At 34.5% G+C, this 24,434-nt stretch overlaps 1 protein-coding gene across 4 annotated transcripts in view; it reads left to right on the forward strand.

Moving 5' to 3' along the window:
- LOC110031608 (DNA-directed primase/polymerase protein) overlaps nucleotides 1–24,434 on the forward strand; it is an 86,090-nt gene that overhangs the window by 29,034 nt on the left and 32,622 nt on the right. For 3 of the 4 annotated variants that reach the window (XM_020734894.1, XM_020734911.1, XM_020734919.1), the window contains exons 7-11: nucleotides 712–794; nucleotides 1,488–1,700; nucleotides 13,389–13,505; nucleotides 15,852–15,999; nucleotides 19,627–19,734. In XM_020734894.1, coding sequence (XP_020590553.1) covers nucleotides 712–794; nucleotides 1,488–1,700; nucleotides 13,389–13,505; nucleotides 15,852–15,999; nucleotides 19,627–19,734 — 669 coding nt within the window. The remainder of the gene's footprint in view (nucleotides 1–711; nucleotides 795–1,487; nucleotides 1,701–13,388; nucleotides 13,506–15,851; nucleotides 16,000–19,626; nucleotides 19,735–24,434) is intronic. The other variant, XM_020734901.1, reaches the window with a different exon arrangement.

Raw genomic sequence — 24,434 nt, forward strand, 5'->3', positions numbered from 1 at the left:
AATACTATATATATATATATATATATATATATATATTATATACCCATTATATTATTTTAAAGATCATTAATATTTCTGCTTGACTGGTTTATCTTAGATAACTTATTATGATTGTTCCACCGGATTTTCTTACGTAACATTATATTATTTTAATATTTTTAGGTTTTTGATTTTTAGATAAAATGAATAGAAAATGAACCGATGGAAAGATGAGTTCAACATCTGGAAAAGTGAATATTTAATTATTAATTAAAATACTTTCTTTAGTGATTTCTTTTAATTAATATTTGGATATTAAATTATTAGGAATAGAATTAGAACAATAGAAAATTTAGCATTACAGTTCGACTGTCTGTTCATGTCTTGATTAATTTTAAGCTTTGGGCCGAGTCTTTATAGATCCAACATGTTGACTATGGGATTTTTTTGACGAGAGCATTCTTCCTACTTTTTTTGCTAGCTAGTCTAAATTACTTGTGAGGCATCAATCATAATTGTTCATACTTTTGAATTTACACATTTAGAAGTCCTTAAGGGTGCTTTTGATAATCAGTTGCCTACCATCATGCATGCTAATATAAAACTTTTTTGTTATGCCAGTTATTCTGCCCACTTTGACTCTGTATTTATTTGATATGTTCAGTTTTCTGGTAGTCATACATTTTAAATGAAATTTTAAAATTTACTTAAAATATTTTGGATATTTGGTAGAAAAGTTCTCACGTCATTTGATCATCCGTCTTCCGAAGGCTGCCTTCAAAAATAACTCACATGTTGGTGCTTTTGTTTCTGAGGTAAGTTGGTTTGAATCTCGCGTGATATCTTTCTCTTGTTGTTACTTCATTATTTATAATGCTTCTATAAAGAAATAGTTACCGTTACTTGCAATGAACAATCCAGTTTTCAAATAATTTTTTTCTATAAGAACTACTAAATAAGATAACACACTTAAAGCTTTTTTTTTTGTACTATGCTGAAAAGTATCTTTTTATTATTAATGACCGTTAAGTTTACTATCAAGTTTGTGAATGTAGAACTGCATGTAAAATCTACTGAGAAGTCTTTTCCGTGTTTGTACAATTCAGTTCATCCATATTCTCTCTTGTTGTGATTTAATCAATATGATTCTGCAACTTTTAACCTTTATAATTTTTTCCTAATCATTTGCTACTGTATCTTATTCCAGTACTATACCATAAAAATCTTATTCCTGACATATTTATTATGTTTATGATTACATTTGTGATTTGAGGCAGAAGTGAGGTGGAGTGGCACGAGATGCTTAATTATAAATGGGCGGTGTGTCGTGAAGTTCTTCACATATTATTTGCAGAAGTGAGGCAGAGTGCCATAGCACTGTAATTATAAATAGGCAGAGTACTAGGAAGTTCTTTATATATTGTTGGATTAGTGAGGTATAATAATATCTAAGGCCTTTTATGTGTTTCCTTAAACAGACTTTTAATGCAATATTTTCATGCTTTCAGATTTGCTCGCGAATTACAAGTTTGAGGAAAATTGATCCGCGAGTTAACAAATTATATATTAAGAAAGATTCATGTTGTACTGATTTAGCCGACCATCCTTTTCTTGATACTGCTGTCTATTCTCGAAACCGCTGTTTTCGTCTACCTTTCTCTTCAAAGTCTGGGAAAAGCTCTGTTCTGGTACCCACTGGACGCTTCAAGTGTAACAACAATGTATGCATGCTTTTGACACTTCTAATTTAAAGCCATCCCATTTTACCTGTTTTCATCAAATTTGCGTGCTTTTGTAGAAATTATTTACCATGAAAATTTGTGTTTTCTTCAGCTTTTCACTTCCATGTTGGTGCTTGCTTTAAATACATAAGATAAGCATAAGGAAAAAAAAGAAGTTTTATCAGTTTTCTTTTTCTATCTAGGATTTAGTATTATCATTGCAAATATAACTTGCTGGATGCATAAAGGTATTTTTTGCTTATTTTTTAATAATTATCGGAAAGTAATGTTGATTTTGAAAGTGGATTGTTAAACCACAATGGCCTTAACAAAGTTTATCTCAATAACAAATATAGTCCAGTGGGGTATGCAACTCATACGAAACAAAGCAAGAAGTGAAGCTGCTATTCAAAGATTAAATTTGAACTGCTAGTACATTACAGTCGCATAGGTTGGAGTTAAATATTGATCAATTAAATTAACTATATAAAATAAAAAAAACTCCTGAAATCTACTACAAAAATGGGCACTAAAACTTTTATCTTGAACTAGAGATATTAAATGCAGGTCATATTTAAATTAATTGTATGAACAAACCACAAGGCAATAGGAAATCTTATGCTATGACCGCTGTTATGTGGGGATCCTAATAGGCAAGGAAAAGCACCTATGAACAGTGTAGCGGCTAACACAAGCCTAGGGGACACCCCTACGCCTAGTAGCGGGCAGCCCAACGCCAGAGCATGCGCCCAACCAAAGTTTCTCAAACGGAAGCCCGCACCAGTAGGGGAGCTTAGGCACCCGGAAGACTCGTTTCCAACATTCCGTAATAGAGCGACAGGAAACTCGACACAAGCAGTTCAAGACTTCAAGTTTTGTGCTTTACTATAGTAGGTGCGTGCATATAGTGCAAAGCGGTACTGCGAGTTGGTGTTGGGTTTTTGTGATTTTTCTTGTGTGATACAGAAAGGAGAGGAGCGTTTGTGAGTTCCAACAGAGTAGAGAGACTAAAATTTGTAATTTATACAATTTCTCCTCATTTCATAGTAAATTTCTTGGTGTGGTGACTCTGTGTTTTTGTTTTTAGTTCTAGGATTTTTCATATTGAATTTTGATATGTTTTGCATCTTTTTCTGGAATTACCTGTTTTGTGTGCTTGTGTTCAAATATTTTATTACAGATCTCTCGAATCTGTGTTCCACATTTATCTTAACCTCATAATAGGTTATAATGGAGCGGAATTTTGTGAAGACCTTTGATTCGAGTGGGAGCAATGATTGACCAAGCAAGATACAAGGTGGAGAAGTTCAATGGTACAAACTTTGGATTCTGGAAAATGCAAATTGAAGATTTACATTATTAAAATAAGTTGTATTTGTCACTAGAAGGAAACACCAAGAAGCTTAAATCAATGACTCTGAAAGAATGAGAAGTACTTGTTCGAACAGTTTTAGGTTTGATCAGACTCTCACTTTTCTCATATGTTGCTTTTAATATTTTGAATGAGAAAATTTTTGTAGATATGATTGTTGTATTAACGATGAGGTATGATAAGCCCTTGACTTCAAATAATTTTTTTTTGATAAAGAGATTGTTTAATATGAAGATGATGGGTAATAGTTCGGTGGCTGAATATTTGAATATTTTTAACATTGTTGATAAATTAATTGTATTATGTGGGTATCAAGTTCGATGACGAGGTCAGGACACTGTTATTTTTATCTTCATTGCTAGATAATTGGGATGGACTAATTACTACGGTGAGCAACTCTTCAGGTAACATGAAACTAAACTTTGATGACATAATGAGGTTAGCACTGAATGAAGTTCGCAAGAAGGTGAGCTGTGAAACTTCAAATTTTGCACTAAATGTTGAAAACATAGGAAGGAATCTGGATAGAAACATAGGCAGGGAATGGTTCAAGTCTAGGAGATGAAAGTCTAGTTCAGGGAGAGAAAAATACATAGGTGAATGTCGAAACTGCAGGAGGAAAGATCACTTCAAGAAGAACTGCAAAACTCTAAAGTCCTGATAGGAAACTCCTTACAAATATCTTCGCAAATGATATCCAATGTGATTTTCTAGTTTTATCCCTAGATAATATTGAATCTTGGATAATAAATCTCTTTTCATGCGTGCCCAAACAAAGATGTGTTTAAAAATTATACTCAGAGTGATTTAAAGGTGTATTTGGGAGATAACAAAACCGACATTATTGTTGGAAAAGGTGATGTGGATATCAAGTTACATGGAAAGTTTGGAAGCTTAATTAAGTTAGACATGTTTTATGTTTACAGAGAAATTTAATCTTAGTGAGTTTGTTTGTAAAGTCAAGGCATGTGATTACTTTCACAGGTGATTCGTGGAAGGTGATCAACGGGACAATGGCGATGGCTCAGGGCAATATTGAAGACACTCTTATCTGATCAATAAGATGCCTGTATTCATTAATGTAACTGGAATAAAGATTGATGTAGGCCTTTGACACCGCAAATTTGGCCTTATAAGCGAGAAATATATGAAGTCTTTACTTTCTAAGAATGAGCTCATGGTTTAAAGTCTATAGAGCTACTTTTTTTTGTGAAGATTGTGTCTATGACAAGCAAAAGAAGGTTACTGTCTCCAAAAGTTGGTCAAATGTGAAGTCTGGAGAACTGGAGTTCGTGCATATTGATATATGAGGTCCTACTCTAGTTCATTCTATTAGAGGTTCCTAATATTTCATCACTTTCATTGATTATCACACCAGAGGGTATAAGTGTACTTCTTGAAATAAAAATATGATGTATTTGAAGTGTTTAAGAAGTGGAAGACCATTGTTGAGAATGGGACAAATTTTAGATTAAAGCGTCTCAAATCTGATAATGGTGGCGAGCATCATGATTAGATGTTCAAGAGTTGTTATGCATTAGAATGAATCAAATATGAGTTCACTAGTCCAAATACGCCAGAACAAAATGGTGTGACTGAGTGCATGAATAGAACCATCACAGAGCGTACTAGCTCAATTCAAAATCAGTTGAGTGTACTTTCATTGGGTATGACTCGAAAGAATTTAGGTACAAATTCTGGTATTATTAGAATCATAAATTCATCAGGAGTAGAGATGTTACTTTTGATGAAATGGAAATATACAGGGATAAGAGCTTAATTCAGGATTGTTCCCTCTAAATATGTTCAGATAGAAGACATTGGTGATAAAAAAAATGGAGAAATGATATGTGCTCAATCTAGTAAAGCACATGAAGCTCCTTAGTCACCTGCTACTGAAGTCAGGAGCTCCAGGAGAGTTACACGATCGATACAAAGATATTTTTTTTCTTTGTAATATCTTTTGTTAACTAATAATGATGAACCAGAATGCTATAAATAATCCATTCGAGTTAAAGAATCAAAGGAGTGAGAGTTTGCCATGAATGACGGATATATTCACTGAAGTCAAATTAGACATGAAATTTGGTTGAACTACCAATTGACAAAAAAACACTTCGCAATAAGCATATATACAGGCTGAAAAAAGAGTCAGATGGTAGCAGACGCTACAAGGTAAGACTTGTTGTAAAGGAATTTCAATAAAATAAAATAGTGGACTATTTAAAGATATTTTATCCAGTTGTGAAGATGACAGCTATTAGAGTTATGTTGAGTTTGGTAGTAGAGAAAAATCTACATCTGGAGCAGATAGATTTGAAGTAACGTTCTCGCATGGTGATAGAAAAAGAGTTGTATATGGTGTAGCCACATGGATATAAAGTTTCAGGAACAAATGGTATAGTCTGCAGATTGTAGAAAAGTATTTATGGTTTGAAGTAGATCATAAGACAGTGGTACATTAAATTTGATAGGTTTATGTCAGATAACAAGTACTTCCAAGATCGCTGTTGTTTCATAAAAAAAATTTAGTAATTGTTATATCGTGTTTTTATTGTGGGTGGATGATATGATGATTGCAAAAACAGATACAAAGAAGTTCAGGGACTTGAATGAGCAATTATTAAGGGAGTTTTGAGATGAAGGATTTTGGTCAGACTAAGAAGATCCTCAATATGAGACAGAAGTGTAGGTGCAGGTACGGTGAAATTGTCTCAGGCATAATATGTTGTGAATATCCTACACAGGTTCAACATGAGAAACAACACGGAAATGATTTGACAGAAGAGCTTTATGGTATCACTGAGGCTATCACGGAAATGATTTGACAGAAGAGCTTTATGGTAGAGATGGTTAAGTAAGGGATTGAAAAATGTCATAGTAATAGTTTGCGTGTTATTCATTTGGCTAAAATCTCATTTTTCATGCAGGATGAAGCACATTCAACTGGGATATCATTTTATTCGTTCTATTTTAAAAGATGATCAATTTTCTTTGAAAAAGATACATACAGCTCAAAATCCTGCAGATATGTTAACTAAGGTGGTTACAATTGAGAAACTAAAGCTATGCTTAACTTCAGTGAGAGTTCAAGAAGATTAAGACTAGGGGTGAGCCACACTACTGTACACAACTATGAAAATGGTGAAGGTTTGGAGAAGAGGTGGTTGCAAATCAGTCTCTAATTGGGAGATTATTATGTGTGGAGCCTAATTAGTAAAGGGAACCTCTCAGGAAAGCCTAATTAGTAAAAAGAAGCTCTTAGGAAAAGTGCAACAAGCATCACAATGCCACGGGGGCATCCTTGCGCTTGGCAACAGGTAGCCTAATGTAATAATCTTATAAAAATAATTAAATAAAAATTAAATTTGTATCTAAGGGACGAGTTGATTCAAAGGGGTTAACCATCTGATTGTTTCGTTTTTACGAAATGCCACATTCGAACCAATGAATAGAAAGGAGGGATCAACATAGAGAGCAGAGAGTGAGGAAGAGGAGCAAGGGAAGGTAGAATCGTGTGATCAAAAAGAAGCTGAAGACGAAGAAGAAGCCGAAGAAGAAGAAGAAGAAGAAGAAGAAGAAGAAGAAGTAGTAGAAGACGAAGAAGTAGAAGAAGGAAGTCTCGTAATCTGCATGTATTTGTGTGCTAAGGTAAGGAAGACGATTCGTGTGTAGACCAAAAAGGAAGCATCGTGTGACTTGCATCTCACAGAGAGGAAGAAGATGAAAACTTTGATGCTTTGTGTGTTGTTGGCTTGCTGTGCAAAGGAAAAAAAACGAAAGAAGAGGATGCTTGGGTGTGCTAAATTGAGCGAGAGAGTTGGACAGAACTAAGCTGCGTTTGGAAGGGTGTGGCCAGTTCTTACAATGAGGTAATAGGGGATTTTATTGTTTTAAATTAATATATTTAATATGTATGCTATTTATTAAATGTTAATATTAGGGTTAAGTATATCAGGATTTGTAACAACATAACTTTTGAATTAGCGGGAGATGGAACTTTCGACATCACAGGCAAATGCTTATTTGAAAACTTATTTACAGTAATTAAATTTTAAGTTATTAAGTACTCATAGATTTTGCTATTAATTTGTGTTAGCAATCAGAGCAGAATAATATTCGAATTTTGGTAGGGATCACCGCGAAGGATAAGATATAAGATAATTGAAATTTAAGTTTGATTTATTTAATTTAGATTTGATGTTATTAAAATATTGATATTATATAATATTAAATTATAATAGCTTTTAAGTCCAAAGACATTGATCCTAAAAGATTCGAAGATAAAGTCAGTGAGAGACAAGCAAGGTTGATTCGAGTAATTATATGTTTAAATTTTAATAATCTTCATTATTTCTAAGATATGTTTGATTTCATTGATGCTCTGTTCTAGTGAGATTTAGATTAAGATAGGTTCTTCATGTTGTTAGAGAGGAAAAGTATGCATGTTAAACAATTGCTTCATAATTTTCATAAGTGGTTTTATGACTATATGATATGTTAATTTCAGTATAGTGCATATATCATTTTATTGCTTGACGTATGAATTTAATTAGATTATATTTATTCATTAACAAATAAAGCTAAATTATTTTATAAGAAAAATATATGATATGAAGAATGAAATAGTTTATATATGAATGTTTGTATGTGCATGGTAAGAAGAGTTCACCCCCCTATAGTACAGATAGGAGACGCCAATATATCCATACACTTAGATGTTATTCAACCACCCCAAACAATTGTGATGTTTAGATCGTTGATCGCTGTGCTAACGTAAGAATATCAGTTAAGGTTGACTTGACACCTTTCCATCTCAGGCAATTATATAAATTAGATCACGAACTGTTGTGCTGACTTAATAATATCGGCAAGGGTGTGCTATGCTATATTTTGATAATGCTCCTAAGATGTGAATGTTATTAGCATGAAATAAAAGTAAAGTTAAAGATTAAATTTTGAAGAGTGCAGTTAAAGTTGATGCATATCGAAGTTTAAGTTATTTTCATTGAATAAATGTCAATGACACATACATTAGATTATTATAAGATATTCTATAGCGAAATATGAAAGATCATCATGCATATTATTTTTTTCTTAGAAGTGTGATTGCTTTCAAATTATCTTAGATAAGTCATTATTTTGCTTTAATATTTTTTTCATATTTAAGTTTTTGAATAAAATAAATACTAGATGTGCTAATGTGTATGGAAGGTGAAATCATCATTCATAAAGGTATAATTTTGTAATTATTATTTTAATTGCTTCTCTTAGTTATTCTTTTCAATTAATATGTGGATATTAAATTGTTAGATATAGAAATAGAATAATAAAAAATTAATCTACCATCTGACAGTCTATTCCCGTATTGATTAATTTTAAGTTTTGAGCCGTGTCATGGAAAAAGTTGTATCAGACTAAGGTTATATTAAATAACATAAATCTTAATGAAAGAGTCATTAGGAGAATTGAATTAAGTTATAAAGAATATAAATTGAGTCTAATTAGATTGATTTACCGTTATTTTAGAATTATGGATCAGGAAAAAGATATCACAGATGTTGTAGAAATTGAGATGTCTCATAATATTACTGTCAGTACTGATGCTTTTATTGACATCATGATTGCAGTGACTCAAATGATTAGGAATTCTCGATCTCAAGCTATTATTAGTAAAGGAGGCCAAATGGACAAATATCTGGAGTTGTTTCAGGATATGAGGTCACCTCTCTTTTTTGGAGGTGGAAGTCCAATGGAGGTTGAGAAATGGCTAATGAGTGGAGAAGGTTATAGATGGGTTGTCTTGTTTATCTGGAAGAATGTTTATACTTGCCTCTTTTGTCTTTGACGTAGAAACTGAGTTATGGTGGCAAGGACAAATGCAAAAGTTTGGAGGTAGAATCAGACATTTGGTGTAGTGGAAAGAGTTTGCGACAACCTTTAGCGTTAAGTTCGTACCACTGTTATCCAAGAGACGGATGGATGCAAGTTTATATGGCTAGTACAAGGTGATTGTTCGATAATGCAGTACGAGTCATAATTTACTATGCTTTCAAGGGATGCAACCTTGTTGGTTCCAAATGTCGAGGAGAAGTGTCATAGGTTTTATTTGGTTTGAAGGATTCAATCAGACAGCCACTAGTGCTACTTGGGATTAATTACAATTCAGTGCTAGGGGAGAGGGGTAGACGGGTGGAGATTGGTTTTCAGCAGACTCAGAAGTGTAAAAACACATAAGAGGAAGAACTTATAAGAAGTGTCAATAGTTCATTCTGGATAGTCTAATGAGAATATATGCTGATGGAGTTATTGGCCAGGTTGGTAGCAATACTACAGATCCCTTTGTTAAATGTGGGAAATAACATCTTGGAGAATGCCTTTTTGTTTTTAAGGGATGTTACTTATACATACAATCTTCAAATTATATGAGGAACTGTCCTAATTCTACTCAGAGATCCATACCAAATGCTAACTCAGGAAAGGGTTCTACTTAGCGGAATTTTTAGGAGAAATCTACTTATAGAACTTGTCAGCTTATGACAAAAAAAGCTGGTATAGTGACTCATAAAGAGCAACCAAGCCAGAATATTTGATCAAGGGTCTTTTCCTTAACTCATCAGGAACCTGAAGAACCTTTTGCCATTGTTGTTGATGCATACAGATTGATGGATTATTTGTCCAATAGGTGTAGTCTTAGTTATCTTTTGTTGAGTATATGTATTTTGATTTTTTGAAGTTTAGTGTTGTTCTAGTTATGTTGCACAACTTTAGATGTAATTTTAGCTATCATGTTTCATTACTTGAGGATTATTGGTCGTAAATTAGATTACGAGTCGTTGTACTGACATGATAATATCGATCAGGGATGTGTTAGATTATGTTTTGATAGTGCTCATATATAGATGTGTAGCATGAAGTAAAAAATTAAATTTAAAGATTAAACCTTAAAGAGTACAGTTAAAGTTAATGCATGTCGAAATTTAATTTATTTCAGTTGGATAAATGTCATGGACACATTAAATTATTATAAGTTCTTCTGTAGTGAAATATGAAAGACCAGCAACATGCATATTATTTTTTTTTTTGGGTTACTGTAATTTAGAAATGTGATTGCTCATGTGTTATCTTAGATAACTTATTATGTCATTTTAATATTTTTTTAGGTTTAAGTTTTTGAATAAAAACAAAACTAAATGAGCTAATATTTACAAAATGTTGGATCAACAACAAAAATGGTAAATTTTTTGCTTATTATTTTAATTATACATTTTAGTGGCTCTTTACAATTAATATGTGGATATTAAACTTAGTGGTAGAAATATAATAATAGAAAATTTAATTCCACCTTCGAGCCATTCCTTCCTATCATCATTAATTCAAAACTCCGGACCAGATCGTGACACCTAGCGCCAAAGCAGGTTCCCCAGTGTCAGTGGGCGCCCAGGCACCCAACCAAAGCTTGTCAGGTGGAAGCTCGTTCCCAGTAGGGGCGCTTAGATGCCAGAAGACTTGTTTCCAGAATTCCGGAACAGAGCGCTCGGAAACCCAACTCCCTAGACGCTTGTAACCGATTTTTGCAGTTTGAGACTTTAAATTTCTTTTTTTCTTTGCTGCGATAGGTGTGTGCATATAGTTTGAAGTGGTGTTTCAATTGGTGTTGGATTTGTACGGGTTCTTTTGTGCAAAAGAGAAAAGAGGGAGCGTTTGTGAGTTTCAAAAGGGTAGAGAGGCTTGAGTTTGTAATCTGTACAATTTTTTCTCATTTTATCGTGAATTTCTTGGAGTGGTGTTTGACTCCATATTTTTTTCCCGTTCTCGGGATTTTTCACGTTAAAGCGTGCTCTGCATATTTTTCTAGAATTACTTGTTTGTGTGTTGTTGTTCAAGTATTTTGTTCTGGATCTCTCGAATTGGTGTTTCACATTTATCTTAACCACAGAAGAACCACGAGTCCATGAAAAGCCATTTAATATTTGTATGATTATGATTTTATACAATTAATCTTTGGAAAGCCATTTAATAAATGCATGATTTTATGCAATTCATCTATAGGCAATATGTAATCATCGCAGTTAACCTTATTTCACTAACACTAAATATTAAAAGCTTTTGAGGTATGCATTTAGTTGTTTTGGATGATTTGGTTTATGATTTAGCTAAATAATTTGGTTTCGGTCATAATTTTCAAGAAAACTAATCGATTAAATCTAATTTTCAAATCAAACTTTGGGTAGTTCGGTCTGATTTTAGATGAACCAAAATAAATTAATTATAATAATTAATCAATTTTAATTATCTTAAATAATATTTATTAATATGAATGTGACTAATTTTTATTAAACTTTATATATTTGAAATGTGGAATAAATAATATCCATATTAATTTTTATGTCATTTATTTACATGGCTTATTGATTTAACATTCAAAAAAGTTAGTATAATTTGACTTTTGTTTTCTTTGGTTTTATAGAAGCAAAAACCGAATCAAAAACCAAAATCAAAGAAAATCAAAATCACAATCAAGGACCGAACTGATACTTTGACAATCGTACCCTACTAACCAATCAAACAAGATCGGTTCAGTTCTTTTTTTGTTTTTATTAAAAAAACACACCCTACAATTATGGGATTAGTGCATCGAACATTTAATCAGTCATTGGCATGTTGCAATCTCGAGTAACATACAGCCTGGGATGGATACATGAACTCGCGAAGTGCCAAATCAAGTTGCAAGTCAATTCACCCCAGGTCTTCTTATATAATGCCAATTTATTCTACAACCCCTTCAAACAGTTATACAAAAATTTTGAGCAAAAAGAGCTACTAGCTCTGTATTTTCTTTCTTTGATTTTATTTTAGTTGAAAACCGCTCGTGTAAAATGAATTTTTCATTCAGGCCATATTTGATTTTACATCTCAAATGTGATATATATATTATAGAATTCAAAGAAAGATTAAGAATTTAGTTAAAAAGAAATATATTGTACTCTATTCAAAGTCAAAAGAATCTAGATGGTAGGAACTAATTTATAAAAATAACTAATTCCTAGGTTTTCTTAGTAGAGCCATGTAGGATAAAGTGGCAATTTTTTGGTGGCAATTTTGATTAGTTTTCTTGTTTCTCTACAATTTATTTTTCGGCGGCCCACTTAACTGGAGACCCTAAATTGCAATCAATGTTTGCATATCAATCTTCTAAGGTTATTTACAAAATTATTATCGCCAGCCTCAAGTCTCATAACACTTATCACCTAACCATTTTAGTGATAAATGGCTTGTTGTCGCAGTGACATATCTCTTTTGCGCAGAGATCTTATGATCAACCTCTAATAGAAGCCACCATCTCTCTTATCCTCACTTTTCTCTCTCTCTCTCTCTTTCTCTCTCTCTCTATCCATATTTATATATAATGCTGACAAACTTTTCCACCTTGGGTCAACCACATGCCACGTGTTTCCTGCCAGCTTCTCATTCAACTCAAGATGTTGGTTCGATCACTGTATCTATTGAATTTTCTGATGAGCACAGAAATGAGTTTGTATGCATTTATCTATAGAATTTATCAAGAGAAAATAATACTTGATCTTAATAAACTTCATTCAATCAATCATTGAATACCGCCAACAAAGTATAAATGATCAATGAAAATGGATCAACATGAGAGCTTCTTGCATGAATAAATTTGTTTAAAATGTCTACTCCTTTTCACCTCCAAAATTTTAGGATTCCTTATTTTTCAGACAAATGCCACCACACTGAAAACAATTTGGGCAAATCTGAGAGCTTGATGGTTATGTATGCATAAGTTAAGTATTAGCAATATTATCCTAACAATTATGATAATTTTAAATTAAAAATATTATTTTTTTGCAAAATTTTTGTTGAAGTGTAACATTTATTAATTCTTTTTTTCTTGCCCTCATGAGAATAAATATTATACTATGATGCAAGAATCTCTAAAGGAGAGATACGTTGTCGCATTCTTCCATTACAATGAATTATCAATTTATTTTTTACTGCGAGGTTTTTTTATCCATTAATTATTGTTGTCTGCTAGCTTTACTTTATTATGTCAACTTCGAATAACAATCTTCATTCTCAGAGAATGATAAAACACTAAGAAATTAGTAAATGTCTTATTCATATTTGATCTCTTAGTCCATTAATTTGTTTGGTTAAACTCTTTTGTGAGAAGCCGCCTTCATTTTACTTTAAATAAATTAGTAATATTTCCATGATTCTTGTCAAGTATTGATATACCATGTGAATTATCGTATTTCTTTTATTCTGACTAATTTTGGTGCAATTTGTCACAGAGTAAACAACAAGTGTTTTTGGAATCTCTTATATGCAGAGTGGACGGAGATTGTGAGAAACTTCTGACATGCAAAATGGATCTAGATTGCATGAAAGCTCTTTCTTTTGATACTGAGGTCTGTGTAATTTCAATCAAGCTTTTTGTCAATGCAATTTGTTGGTTCTATTTTTTATTGTCCGTTCTCGTACAGTTCATGCTCCATTGAAAATTCAATGCATTTTTTTTGTATGTTTTTATTTTTTATTTTAAAAATAAATCCTTCTGTTTTTAAAAACACTCAAAACGTTTAAAAATTGATTCTCCAATTCGGCATACTTTTTCTAAATTTTTATTTGATTGATCTCTCCCACATTTTATTTTATGATTGGAATTTTAATTCCTTAATTTGTACATTCTTATATGTCTCATTTGTTTTAAAATTATGTTACCAAAATGTTTTTTCATGCTATACATTGACTTCGTTTTAGTCTTTAGAATTCCATTAAAATGTAACCAAACCATTAATATCATTCCAAATTTTATTAAGTCCCTGCATCTGTATTTTCTTTGGAGCTGATTTCATTTCATTTGTTTGGGACAAATTATAATATATTTGATTATTCTAATCATTATGCTTATCTAGAGTAATTTATTTCTTTAATTGTATGCTCGAATGTCTCTAGGTTGGGTTAGATAAGTTGGCTAGAGAATTCAACCAAAAAAAAAAAAAAAGTCTAATTTGAAGTCACCCGTGGTTATTCAACAAATGTCACAGCACTTTGCCAAGAGGTATTTAGCTTAGAGACCCATCAAGATTGCCAAAGCTATTTTCGTAACTCACCAAATTAACTCAACCTAATGTTCAAAGCTCTTCTCCAGATTAAGATGAAGTTTAGGAAGACTGTTAAAGTTTGACAAGTCATAGTGAAGTTGGTGGCCTCTTCTCTTGAGTTTGTCTCTATTTTTCTCCCTCGCATTTAACATAGCGGCAAATAAGGATAATTGATATAAAAGTGACATGCAATAGGCACGGCCTATGTTATGAGAGACTACACTATAATAAACAGACCGTTTAAAAACATGTGTAACTTTCACTAACGAGGCTTATGCCTAAAAGCTGGCATCTTGCATTGCATTAATAAACATAAGAGATGTTTGATCATACCTGTGAGATAATAAATTTCATCCCAAAAAAAGGTGAAGGGACAATTCCTCCAAGGTTTTGGGAAAGGGATCATTGTCTCACGGATAAAGATGAAGGAGAAAGACAACATTTTAATGTCAATCATAATAGAAAGTGCATGTGGAAACTTCAATGCAAATTTTCATTGCAAAGAACTCGTTCGACTTAGGAATTTAGCTATGATATTTATTTGATGATGAGTGATAGTAAAAGTGAAAATTATGACGTACGCTTTATGTCTTGATTTGTTAAGAAAAGAAACATCTACTAAGAGAAGCATCTGATATAAAGTAAGAATCAAGGAGATAAAGAGGAAAAGGGATTGAGGGGGTTCGAAGGATAAGAGTCTCTAGGGGTGGATGGTAGGAGGTAAAAGAGTTAAAAAAGAAGAAACCATAAGTTATGAGCATGAAGCCTGCGAATTTACAATAGAGATTGAGAGAGATTTAACTAGTGAGAGGAAAGAAAATAAGGATGAAAATACATTCTTTACTCATATGCAACCATTATTTTACTCGCAATTGAACCACCATCTTAATCACAATTAATGGCCGACTGTAGCAAAAAATCCATAGACATTCTAGTTCTAACGAACATGCTAATGTAATGAAAATGTTCACCATGAAAATTCTCTATTTTAACGCTGACGATTGACAAAATCTGTAGTAAAAGGAAATGTTGTAAAAATTGCAATTATGAACATAGCATGATCAAACGGATCAAACTAAGATTCAAAATGAAAACTTAAAGAAAAAGTTTCACAATACATCAATTATTTATTTAGATATTTTGGGAAACCATTGAAAAGAATTAGTGATAAGGAGAGAAATAAAATTTAAATTTTTTGTCTATTTACCTCATAACGTCATCTGGCCACCCGTCTTATCTCATTAATGTTACACAAGGATTCTAAAATAAACAAATAAAAAAGAATTGTTTGGATACCTTGGAAATGACTAGGGTAAATGACTGCTTGCTTCTGCCCCCATTGCTGAGTTTATATTTTCTTTCAAAATGATGGCTCTTTCTTCTTTACTGGTTCATTTGACCAAATCTTTTGGAATTAATTGATCAGTTGTTAGTCAGTCAGCCTTAATTATTGTGATTAGCTTCAGTTGTTAATCTTTTGATATTCTGTAAACTATTTTAATATGGTTGTGTGCTTTCAACGTTCTCATACAGTATTCAATAACTTTATTATAGTTTTTTGCTTTTGTCTAAATGTTATCCAACAAAAAAAATCATTCATATGAGATAAATTCAAGATGCATGTTTTTTATTTAATTATTATTTTGCCAGGTTCATGCACAACCTCGCAATTTTCCCGGGGATTTTGATTCCAATCATCATGGCAGTGACACTACTATCAGTTACATTTCAGGGAGATCACCATTTCCTGCTTTGGACGCTTTTGTGGAATCCATTGCGTCAATTGGAAATGCTTCAGGTATCCTTGCATTTACTTACATTTTCTTCCAATGATTATGCATTTTCTCGATTCTATGGCTGTATCGTGGTCACAGATATATTGTGATTGGAGATAGTGCCCATTGAAATAAAAGGTTGTGGGCTTGGAGAACACAAGTGCGGGGGCTGGGGTTAACCTAGCTGTTGTATATATCACCACCTTTCATGTATTAATGTTGTTGCTGCTATTGTAACTTAAAAATTCATTTGCTTGAACATTGTGATAACTTCTTTGCTAACACAATGTTAAGACTGCTTGTGTCTTTCCTCCATGACCCCAAAGTTAGCCAGTGCCATTGAGCTTTGGTGATGCAGCGTAGTTAAAGTCTAAGATTCACTGATGCAATTTGAGATAAGATGCAGACTAAAAACACACAAAATTACTGTTTGTTAGTTGTCTACTCTGAACTTCAACAAAAATTAATCACCTTTAATGTAAAAATAGCCAGCATGCTTTCTTACTGCCTTAAAGATGATGTACCCTCTTTCTTTTGCTAGTAATGTGTCTATGGCTTGTTTGCGAAAGGTGGTGGTGGATCTCTCTAGGTAGCCGTGCCTCGTCGGGACTATCATATCGTGGTTCTCACATCTGTTTTCAGCTTGGACAGCCACCAAACATCCTGTACCCTTTCCAAACTATGTCAACCTCACTTATTATTTCTCTCTTGCTATTTCATAGTCTCCTCCCCACTAATTCAGATCCATAAACACCTTCTAGGGACTCTAGAATGGTGTCATTATGAATTGATGGTTGCTACCATGTATAGTTGGCCCTAGGTTATTGTTTAATGAATGAAAAAAGAAAATTTTTTTGCATCAATTTTTCTTATACCCCTTCTTTCTGCTTCCAACCTTTGCACTTCTTCATACTTACTTTAGCTTTATCTCATCTCTCTCTCTCTCTCTCTTTTACAGTTCTAGTTTAGCATAATTTGAGCCAGAGGTACAAAACAACGTAGGTTCTCCCGAGCCAAATTCTGAACAAGTAAATATCTCATATGTTTCTCATCTAATTACAAGTTGGGTCTCATCGAGGTTGAGGGTTTGCAAGAGTTTGGTTGATGAGTGATTTTTATTTACTTTTGGCTATTTCCTCTGACTCTTGAATTTTTGATGAAGTGACATCTTCTGTTGTATTCTAATAACAAGAGCTTAGCACTGCTCTTTTGTCTCTTCATATTGGGACGAGGGCTGGAAGTGTAGCCGCGTGTGATGCTATCAATTGTTCGTTACTAAGACCATCAACTGAAATTTTAAATTTTGACATCATTTTGTTTGCATGATGTTTATATGTCTCAACCAAAAGTTCTCCATTTTCTATTTCACAATCTCCTCCATAATGTCATCAAAAGTCGCATGTTTCTTTTGATCACATGGAGGAAAGACATTGGATGTATCCACGAACAAGGGAGTTCTACAGGGGAAGACGTCATCGGATGAAATTTTCATTCGAATTACTCTTCAGTGTCCGCGGCGTCTTTACCCAACTTTTCATTGTCGCCCTACTCAGTGAAGTAAATTACTCCTCTGGTTGTGCATTTTGCTTAAATATGTTTAAATCCTTGGCACTTGCAACATTTTCTGGCTGTGACAAACTTGTGGATTGGTTTCGTTGGATAGTAGCAAAGGTGCGTCGCTTAGTGATGCGATCTCTCCACTTCGTAAGGTAAAATTTGTAACTTTTGGCGGTAGTAAGTTTGTAGAAAATGGTGTTTTTTTTCCTATTTCATCTTTATATTTTCTTATTCTTCCCTTCGACCTTCTAGATCATGGTCGAAGGTAACCTCCCACCGGATTTCCTCTTCAATATCCATAAGACTCCTTCGAAGACAACAGAGTTCTCGCCCTATCTCGTTGGAGGTAGGCTCGAGCATAGATCTCCTTGGTGGTATGGTTAGGGTTTAGGAATAAGATGGAAACATTTTTAGTGGAGGTGAAAGAGGGTAAAAATAATTGAGTCAAGACTGCTGATTATAAAAAATCAGCGAGGGGAATTAAGCTTAGGAGCATGTGGTAGTGGAAAGTGTATTCGTTGATAGCAAGAAATTTTGTGGGTTATGGCGGATGTTAGGAAACTCTAGGAATGGACTAGAGTTGGGCTTGCTCTGATACCAAATTGTGCAGGAAAAGTACCCACACCCCAACCCAAAACACAAATAGTATTATTGAACTGAAAGAGTTTGAAACACGGTACTTGAAAAGCAGAAAATAACCGACAAACAAACACGACTCCAAACAAATAAAGACGTCGACGGGTGACAATGAGGCTGAAGTCTGCGAGATGGTGGTGGTAGGAGGGGCTGCTGACCACTGGAAGAGGGTTGCGGTTATTGGAGGTGGCCTAAAAGGTGGCAGACAGCGGTGGGAGAGGGCCGTGGTTGCAGACAACAGTAAGAGAGTTGGAGTATTGGACGACTGCTGGGAAGAGCAGGTAGGACTGCAGGGGGGTGGTCGACGAGGAAGACAACGATTGGAAGGAGTCCCGTTGGAAGCAGTGGGGTTGACAACAGTGAAAGAGGGGTTGTGGTGGCTAGATGAGAGCAGGCAGGTGACTGACAGTGGGAAGGAAGGGGTGGCGGCGGCTAGAAGATGGAATGGCGGTAGGGAAATGGAAGTATGGTAAGATAAATGCATCGTCGGAGTCGAGCTACAGTTTCAGCACCACCTAGTCCCTTGGAGACAGTGACCACTTAGGAAGAGGGACAGTCGGAGCACATCCTCGCTTTCAAATACAATCGTCGAAGGAAACAACGCCGACAACGACAATCTGAATTCAAAAATCAATCAACTCCCCTAACCTAGGTAAACAAACACACATTTATAATTGAAGTTAGTAGACAAAAGAGGCAGACTTGGTGGAGGAAAAAACTATGAAGGTAGGGGATGCAAGATAGGAAGGAGTTCTCTTATGGCAAGAATCAAATAGGAAGAGGAGGGAAGCGGCAGTTCCAGGGCCTCAAATATGAAGAGGAGATCACGGGATTAAATCCCACTCAAATGTGCTGGAGTAGGGACCGGTCCAACCAGCCCCTGTCCAGACCGGTCTAGTCGGCCTAAGTGTTGGCCGGTTCAGCCAGCAACGACAACGCACCTGCGTCAATCTACCTGTCTCTCTCTGCCAAATATCTCACCAATACAAGCTGAGAACCCTTTTTTTAAAATCATAGTTTCATTGGAGCAAAAACACTTTCGGCGCTGATTCCTTTCATTTTTCTTCCATCTTCAATTAAGTATCTCCTTGCTTACATCGATGAGATTTTTTTTATCGGTTGTGTTATGTGAAGGCTTAGGTCCCACTTAGCTCCACTAACTTATAGGCTGTCGATTCAATTCAATATTTTGTTTTCTATTTTGACCAGGCTAGGTGAAGTTTGCTTACATCTCAAATCTGCTGCTCTTTATTTTTCATCCATCTTAATTTTTTTTTTCTTTTAGTCTGTTGGAGATATATTTACTACCTAAATAACAATTACTATGCAATTGATTATTTTTCGTTACCGTAGTACTTTCTGACTTTTAGGACAAAAATAGTGTATAAATGCTCAACTTTTTTTTTATGTTTTTGATTATTTCTTATGCTCTATGACAATATTTTCTTCTGTTGCAGGGAAAATCCAAAGCTGGTATTGGTTTTCAGCATATGGCTTAATGGTCTACAACATGTCTAGAAATAGATACTGTGAACGCATAGGAAGAGAACATAAAAGTAATCATGGTAATGCATTAAGCATCTTTTTTTCCTTGTGATTTGAAGCATATGGAGGACATTTAGCCATTATTTCTCGAGTAAACTGCCTCTCATTTTGCTTGGCAATGTCTCCCAGATGATTTTTCCTTGTATTTGATTTGGAAAAAAGTACATTGCAAAAAATAGAAGCTTGCAGCATATTTATTCCATAAACAATTTTGATTAAGTTTGAATTATGTTTGTCTTGCCTATGGACTTTATTAAATACATTGTTGTACTCCAAAGTTCATTTTTTGCAATTTTTGCCTGCAAAAAGGACCAACAATTGGTCTTGGTCAACTTGGTTGTGACCTGGTGCAAAATTTATTTCTTTCAGGTTTTAGGTTTCCGTATGTGTATATTGTCGGCATTATGCTCTTAACTGGGCATCACATTATTTTCATTTGAGCTCTTACTTTCTTAAAATTCAGACTTAGAGCCCGAAGATGACCTTATTCCATCTCAAAGAGGCTGCTTGCTCATGAAGCATCTTGGTGCAAGTTTTATAGAATAAGGTTGGGCACATATTTGGGGTGAAGGGGCAAATTAATGCTCTAATATTATATGATGGAGAGGTAGACCAAAACTCTAATGTCAAATAATATAGTGGGAATCACTGAAAAAAGGAGGATAATGGAATAAAAAGAAAGAGAAAACAATGAAGTTAAGTTCCATAAACAAAAATTGGAGCGACGCACATACAAAACTTGAAGCAACAGAGAAAGAAGCAGACAAGTATAATTTGCCCAATTAAATAAATCATTCATTAGTCCATAATAATCTAAATAATCCTTTTTTATAAAGGAAATAAACCTTTAGATAAAGGTGACATTGTCTGCATTTATTACCTTAGATTAAGTTAAGATCATCCTTTTCTTTATTTAATTTAAAATTTGATAAAAAAAAAAGGTCTATAAGTGCTTGATTCAATTCTTTTGTTAGCCTGGTTTGACTCATTATGATTGGCCTTTGAGAATTTGGTTCTTTGTAGGTTAAATTGGCTAAGTGATCAACCAATATCTATTTTACCGCATCAATTCACCTAATCTATAGTTTGCTCTTCTCTAAAGAGCTTTGGGATTAGCTCTATTTGATTATCAAATGGAAGGGGCAATCATGAAGTTTAGCGAGTAATAGTAGTAAGAACAAAGAAACACGTTTTTAAGGCTTGGATTTTAGGTCACTCAAAACTCTATATATTTGTGGATCTTTGTAATTTGGATTGATAGTGGACTAGACGACGACGGTGGCAATGACACCAAAAATTAATCTCTATTAGGTGATTGAAACAGATTGTAAACATCTGATGTTGTGTATATATCCTAGGGTTGTGACGAGTGAAACAAAGAAGATATCACTATAGGAAATTGGAGAAGTCAATTCTAGACTCTGGTACATCGAAATGTATCTTAATGCTGTATACAATAATTCTTTTGGAAAGGCTATCTCATACTTAATGTTTTGGCACTTCATTAGACATAACATTTGACTTCATGTTTGATAGTATCTCATACTATACTAAGACGATAATAGATTGAATTGGTTGTAATTTATAATTATTTTGAAAGTAGTTCATGATCAATAAGAGATGTTTCATCATAAGTATCCATAAAAGCCTTCATTATAGACGGACAAATCATAAAGTTATGCGTACTTCTAACCATAAACAGTTCTAATATTTGTGGCGCCTAAGGAATATGTGCAACTTGTGTAGTGGTTTGCATGAGGACGGAGGAAAACCTTCTTTGAAAATGTATAGCTAAATGCATCACAGAAATTTTTTTTAGATGATAACTTCTGAAATTTTTTATGATGAGAAAATTGATCATCAAAGCTATATACATTAGAAAATAACTTATGAGATCTTGAATTACAATTCTGCATAGTCATACCCAACATTGTCATGGGATGATCTACATATTTTAGTATAAGAATTGGAATCACTGTCATCATCACATTTGTATTGAATGATAAGATCGAAATCCACAAGCGCAAATTTTTTTATGGTGAATATGAGAATAATAAGGATGCATCCATAATATGTAGTTTTTAGATAATATGTTTCTATTGAAATCTGAGGGGTGAAACTCCTTTCAGGAGGTGCTCTTTGGAAATATTTTTTTTGGTTTAACATTTGGTGAGGCTAGTGGTTGGTTTCGGGTGTGAAGAGTATGGTAGAGAACACTGCGTGTGAATTTTTTATCCTTTGGTGGATGGCAATTGTAGCTGCTGTAAAGGTAGCGACGTTGTGTCATAGGTACTATTGTTGCCACTCTTTTTCCCATGTTTATGTTGACCTCATTTTTGTGAGGTATTGTCTTCTCCTCCTTAGAGCCTAGATTCTAGCTCTAGAAATTCCTATTGACCATCTTAGAAAGCTAGAATTGAGACTCACCCTTTTAGAAAATTTGACCTCCGACGACAAATTGGACAGCGTCAACGCGTCCGGGTACCCATTTTGGTAGGAAAGGGCACCCATATTGTCATATTTTCGACACGTCATATTTTCGACACGAGAAAATTAGAAAATTGACATGCAAAATGATGAATTTGTCAAAACGACTTCCGACGGCGAAACGGACGAAACAGACTGCGCCGGAATGTCGAAATTACCTAAAAGGGGTGTCCAATAATTACACGAAATCGGACTTTAATTAAGCCCAAAGGACGGGTGAAAATGCGAACTTCTCCGGATGACCTCCGACGACAAATTGAACCACGCCAACGCGTCCGAGATACCCATTTTGGTAGGAAAGGACACCCATATTGCCATACTTTCTACACGAGAAAATTGACACTCAAATCGATGAATTCGTCAAAACGACTTCCGGTGGCGTGACTTCTCCTCGCCCGTGCCCTAGCTCCCGCGTCTCCTCTCGCCGAGCCCGAGCTTCTTCTTCTTTCCTCTACGATTCGCATACGCACGCAGCCTCTTCAATCTCTGCTTGACCGAGCGAGTCTCCACACGCAGCCTCTTCGATCTCTGCTTGACCGAGCGAGTCTCCAATCGAGGGTTTCCACCTGGCCGACGCTTCTCTTCCTCGAGGCTGAACGCTCTCCTCTCTCTCCTCTTCATGGTCTCGTTTCATTTCTTCTTTGTGATTCGTTGGCTAGGGAGGCTGGTAGGTGGCTTCTCCTTCCTCTTTTCTTTGCTTTAAAAATCCCACTGGGGGAAGATTTAGATGCTGGCCGAAATTTTATGAGAGTGGGGAGGTGCTGCCAAAATCTTCTCTAATTTCAATCTTACTTGTTTTTCATCCTCTGTGGCTTGAGGATTTTTGAAAATTTTTGGAGAAAAAGGAGAGGCTGTGTTCTTACTGTGAGAGGCTTTTAGGGAAGAAAACTCTGCTAAAATCTTCTCTAAATTTGATTCCCATGTGATTGGAGTTTGGAGTGTTCGTGGAGTGCTGTTTACTTTGCCGAAAATCCTCTTTAAGCTACATTTTCGGGTGCTTGTGACGTGGAGCATTTGTGATTGTTGTTTCTTGAAGCCTTTAGGAGGGACATTTCTTTTGGAGTGGTCTCCTTGAAATTATATTTCAATTTTATTTTAAATACGCTGAAAAGAGGTATTCTTCTCCTTTCCTCTATTTTGCACTATTTTGGATGACATAAAAATATTTCTCGTCTCTTTTAAAGCATGTGAAAGCAAGATTCGGGTTTGTTTTTTTTGAAATTTAAGCATGAATATTTCCTAGAAAAATCTGAATAGAGCATGTATAGGCTGCCTTTATTTTTCTTGCTTGAGATATTTGGAAATGTCATAATGCTAGTTTTGAAAAGAGATTTGCTCCTCTAGAAATGCATATTAGAATGAGTTATCAAAGGTCTTTACTACTCATGTTCTAAATGGATGTTGGCTCATGCTTATCTATCTCATGCTACCTATTATTATTTGAAACATATGTTGAAAATTTTGGCTTTCTTTCTTTGCTCCTTGCTGAAGCAATTTATTGTTAAAAAAGGGGGAATGATTTTGTTAAAAAAAAAGAAAAAAAAAAGAAAGATGGTTTAAGATCTTACTTATGTTATTCTGCTTTCTGTTGCCTGTCCCTGTTCAAAGCACACATATTGAATGCAAATTTTGGGTTTTGATGTTGCAAGGAGGATCTGTTTTGGCCCATATGGTGGGCCCGAGTCTAGTTCCTTGGGATCAAATGTTAGCTGGAAAATTTTCTATGTTTTAACACATTTTGGAGGGCTCAGTCTTGGCCTCATGATAGCTGAAAATTGCATTTTACTTAGCTTACTTGGTGTGTTAGGTTTGGTTCCTTTTGATAGCACGTCTTGGTTGAATTCTTTGCTGTTTTAGCCATTTGATGGGCCCGGTTTTGTTCTTATGTTGGAAATCATTTTTTTTATGAATTGGAAATTATTTTTGGAGCCCATATTTAGTTTATCTTGCTGCATCTTGATAGAATACATGCTGGATATCATTTTTAAATGCTAGAAATTATGTTTGGGGGCTCATTTTTCACTCCTCTTGCTGCCCCTTGATGAAATACATGCTGGATATCATTTTTAAATGCTAGAAATTATGTTTGGGGGCTCATTTTTCACTCCTCTTGCTGCCCCTTGATGAAATACATGCTGGATATCGTTTTTTTTAAATGCTAGAAATTATGTTTGGGGGCTAATTTCTCACTTCTCTTGCTGACCCTTGTTGAAATGTATGCTGGATCGTTTTT

Source organism: Phalaenopsis equestris, unplaced genomic scaffold (genome assembly GCF_001263595.1).
Source record: "Phalaenopsis equestris unplaced genomic scaffold, ASM126359v1 Scaffold000002, whole genome shotgun sequence".
In the NCBI taxonomy this organism is placed as follows: Eukaryota; Viridiplantae; Streptophyta; class Magnoliopsida; order Asparagales; family Orchidaceae; genus Phalaenopsis; species Phalaenopsis equestris.